At 49.1% G+C, this 3,210-nt stretch overlaps 1 protein-coding gene across 2 annotated transcripts in view; it reads left to right on the forward strand.

Annotated features, from left to right (window-relative positions):
- Positions 1–287: 287 nt before the first annotated feature.
- LOC307270290 (calpain-2 catalytic subunit-like) overlaps positions 288–3,210 on the forward strand; it is a 40,780-nt gene continuing 37,857 nt past the window's right edge. For both annotated transcript variants that reach the window (XM_080054178.1, XM_080054179.1), the window contains exon 1: positions 288–670. In XM_080054178.1, the coding sequence (XP_079910304.1) occupies positions 434–670 (237 nt within the window). In that variant the 5' untranslated portion in view covers positions 288–433. The remainder of the gene's footprint in view (positions 671–3,210) is intronic.

The raw sequence follows: 3,210 nt of genomic DNA on the forward strand, positions 1-3,210 counted from the left end.
GAGAGAGGGAGAGAGAGAGAGAGAGAGTGGGTGTGTGGCAGAGAGAGAGAGTGTGTGGCAGAGAGAGAGATAGAGAGGGAGAGAGAGATAGAGAGAGTGTGTGGGTGTGTGGCAGAGCGAGAGAGACTGTGTGTGTGTGTGTGTGTGTGTGGCAGAGAGAGAGAGAGAGAGAGAGAGAGAGAGAGAGAGACAGAGAGAGAGAGAGAGTGGGTGTGTGTGTGGCAGAGAGAGAGAGAGAGAGAGAGAGAGAGAGAGAGAGAGAGAGAGACACACAGAGAGAGACTTTAGTGGCTCCTCCTCGTTGGGGCGTCAGTCTGAAAGTCTGAAAATCTTTTCTCGACTGTCAAACTCTTTGTAGAACCAGCCGCAGTCTCACTCTCTCTCTCCTTCTCTCCTTCTGTTATTCTCTCGCTCCGTCTCGTGCCCCCCCATCATGTCAGGGGTCGCGTCCACTCTGGCCAAGCAGCGCGCTCTTGCCGCGGGCTTCGGAACCAACGCCAACGCGTCGCGGTATCTCAACCAGGACTTTGCGTCTCTGCGCGCGTCCTGCCGCTCGAGCGGAAAACTCTTCTGCGACCCAACCTTCCCCGCGGAGCCGGAGGCGTTGGGCTTCAACGAGCTGGGCCGGAGCTCACACAAGGTCCGGGGCGTGACGTGGAAACGGCCCACGGTAAGAACTATACACAAACTCTCTGTGTGTGTGTGTGTGTGTGTCTCTCTCTGTCTCTCTGTCTCTGTCACACACACACACACACACACACACACACACACACACACACACACACACACACACACACACACACACACACACACACACACACACACACACACACACACACACAGACACAAAAAAATCACTTTTTGCAGCAAAAACTTAAAAAAAAGTCCAGTGTTAATACACAGCCTAGGCTCTGTAAACAGGCATGTTGCTATAGTGACTGTGGCCCCTTTGTTTACACACAGGCTACTGAGCCGGAGATCATACAAGGCCCTGGACTGAGTCTGTTAGGAAGAGAGTGGGTGTGGCTCTCTGCTCTCTGCTCTCTGGCTCTGAGTGTAGTGTGCAAAGTTTTTACATAACAGATTTTAGAAAGTTTAAATCAAATAGAAGTTTAAGTCCGGGAAGTGATGTGGAAGGGACCAAGGAATTTAGATTTCTATTATTTTGTATAAACTTTATTATAACCGGGGGGGGGGGGGGGGGGGCCCTTATCTCAGTTGGTAGGGCGTCCCCCCATGGGCCCTTATCTCAGTTGGTAGGTCGTCCCCCCCCATGGGCCCTTAGCTCAGTTGGTAGGGCGTCCCCCCCATGGGCCCTTAGCTCAGTTGGTAGGGCGTCCCCCCCATGGGCCCTTAGCTCAGTTGGTAGGGCGTCCCCCCCCATGGGCCCTTAGCTCAGTTGGTAGGGCGTCCCCCCCATGGGCCCTTAGCTCAGTTGGTAGGGCGTCCCCCCCATGGGCCCTTAGCTCAGTTGGTAGGGCGTCCCCCCCATGGGCCCTTAGCTCAGTTGGTAGGGCGTCCCCCCCATGGGCCCTTAGCTCAGTTGGTAGGGCGTCCCCCCCATGGGCCCTTAGCTCAGTTGGTAGGGCGTCCCCCCCCCCCATGGGCCTCGGCCAGCAGCGGACCCGGGTTCGATTCCAGCCCGCGGTCGTTCTCTGCATGTCACTCCCCTCTCTGCCCCATTTCAACTCTGTCTCTACACTATCAATAAAGCATGAAAATGCCAAAAAAAAAATCTTAAAGAAAATAAAAAAACATTACTATAACTGTCAGATTGAGGCAGACCAAAGGGCTGTAGGCCTATAGACACAGGTACACCATACAATAACAGGTATAAAAAGTAGGCTAACGTTAAAAGTAAACGTTAAGATATCATTAAAAGATAGTAACAGTACTAGTAGGAGAACTGAACCGGGCTAGAGTCTGGTATGTGGGTGTGTTCTGCCATCGGTGTTTGAGTGTATATAAAATGTCTATGTAAAATTGTGAATTTGTGAAGCGCCTTGTGACCCTGGTCTGTGAAGGGCGCTATATAAATAAAAGCTTACTTACTTACTTACTTACTTACTTACTTACTTACTTACTTACTTCTGATGAGTGGGCCGGGTTGGGCAGACTCAGAACACTCCTTATTGACTGCAGGGGAAAAAACAAAAATAAAAAAAAACATCCTGAATTTTGATTAAAAGGAAATAGCCATTACAGATAAACAGTTCCATAGTCAAGGTTCCTATCCTAATTAAAGATAGAACTGGACCGGGCCTGGTATGGGTCTGTTATGGGTCTGTTATGGGTCTGTTATGGGTCTGTTATGGGTCTGTTATGGGTCTGGTATGGGTCTGTTATGGGTCTGTTATGGGTCTGTTATGGGTCTGTTATGGGTCTGGTATGGGTCTGTTATGGGTCTGGTATGGGTCTGGTATGGGTCTGGTATGGGTCTGGTATGGGTCTGTTATGGGTCTGTTATGGGTCTGGTATGGGTCTGTTATGGGTCTGGTATGGGTCTGGTATGGGTCTGGTATGGGTCTGGTATGGGTCTGTTATGGGTCTGTTATGGGTCTGGTATGGGTCTGGTATGGGTCTGGTATGGGTCTGGTATGGGCCTGGTGTGAGTGGGTTGGGCTGCAGGGTGGGGTGGAGGCAGACATGCAGGCGACTCATATCTCTACTAATGCTTTATACTGATGGAGAGAAAAAAAACGGAATATATGTTTATCAGATGTATCATAGTTACAGTGTCTGCAATAACAGACAGATATCACTGACATATTGTGTGTGTGTGTGTGTGTGTGTGTGTGTGTGTGTGTGTGTGTGTGGTTTACAGAGCCTATGTATTAACACTGGAACCGGGGCCTGTTATGGGTCTTGTTCTGAGTGGGTTGAGCTGGAGGGGCGGGGTGGGTTTATGGTTATACATTTCATCACTAATGCTTTAACTGCTGTAGAAACGCTCCTGATAATAACATGTCTATCAGATTAATCAGTACAGACACTTTTACAACCTCTTCAAAGTCAATGAACAAGGCAGGTTTATTTATATAGCACAATTCAGACACAAGGCCACTCAAAGTGCTTTACAGGGGCAAGATTAGAATACATAAAACACATTAGAAGACATTTAAAAGCGAATGAAAAGAAGTAGAACTACTTGAGACACTATGTAAATATAAGTGTAGGCTACCAGCACGCTACTGCAGAATGGAGTCACAC

Source organism: Ammodytes marinus (genome assembly GCF_949987685.1).
Source record: "Ammodytes marinus genome assembly, contig: scaffold_35, whole genome shotgun sequence".
In the NCBI taxonomy this organism is placed as follows: Eukaryota; Metazoa; Chordata; class Actinopteri; order Uranoscopiformes; family Ammodytidae; genus Ammodytes; species Ammodytes marinus.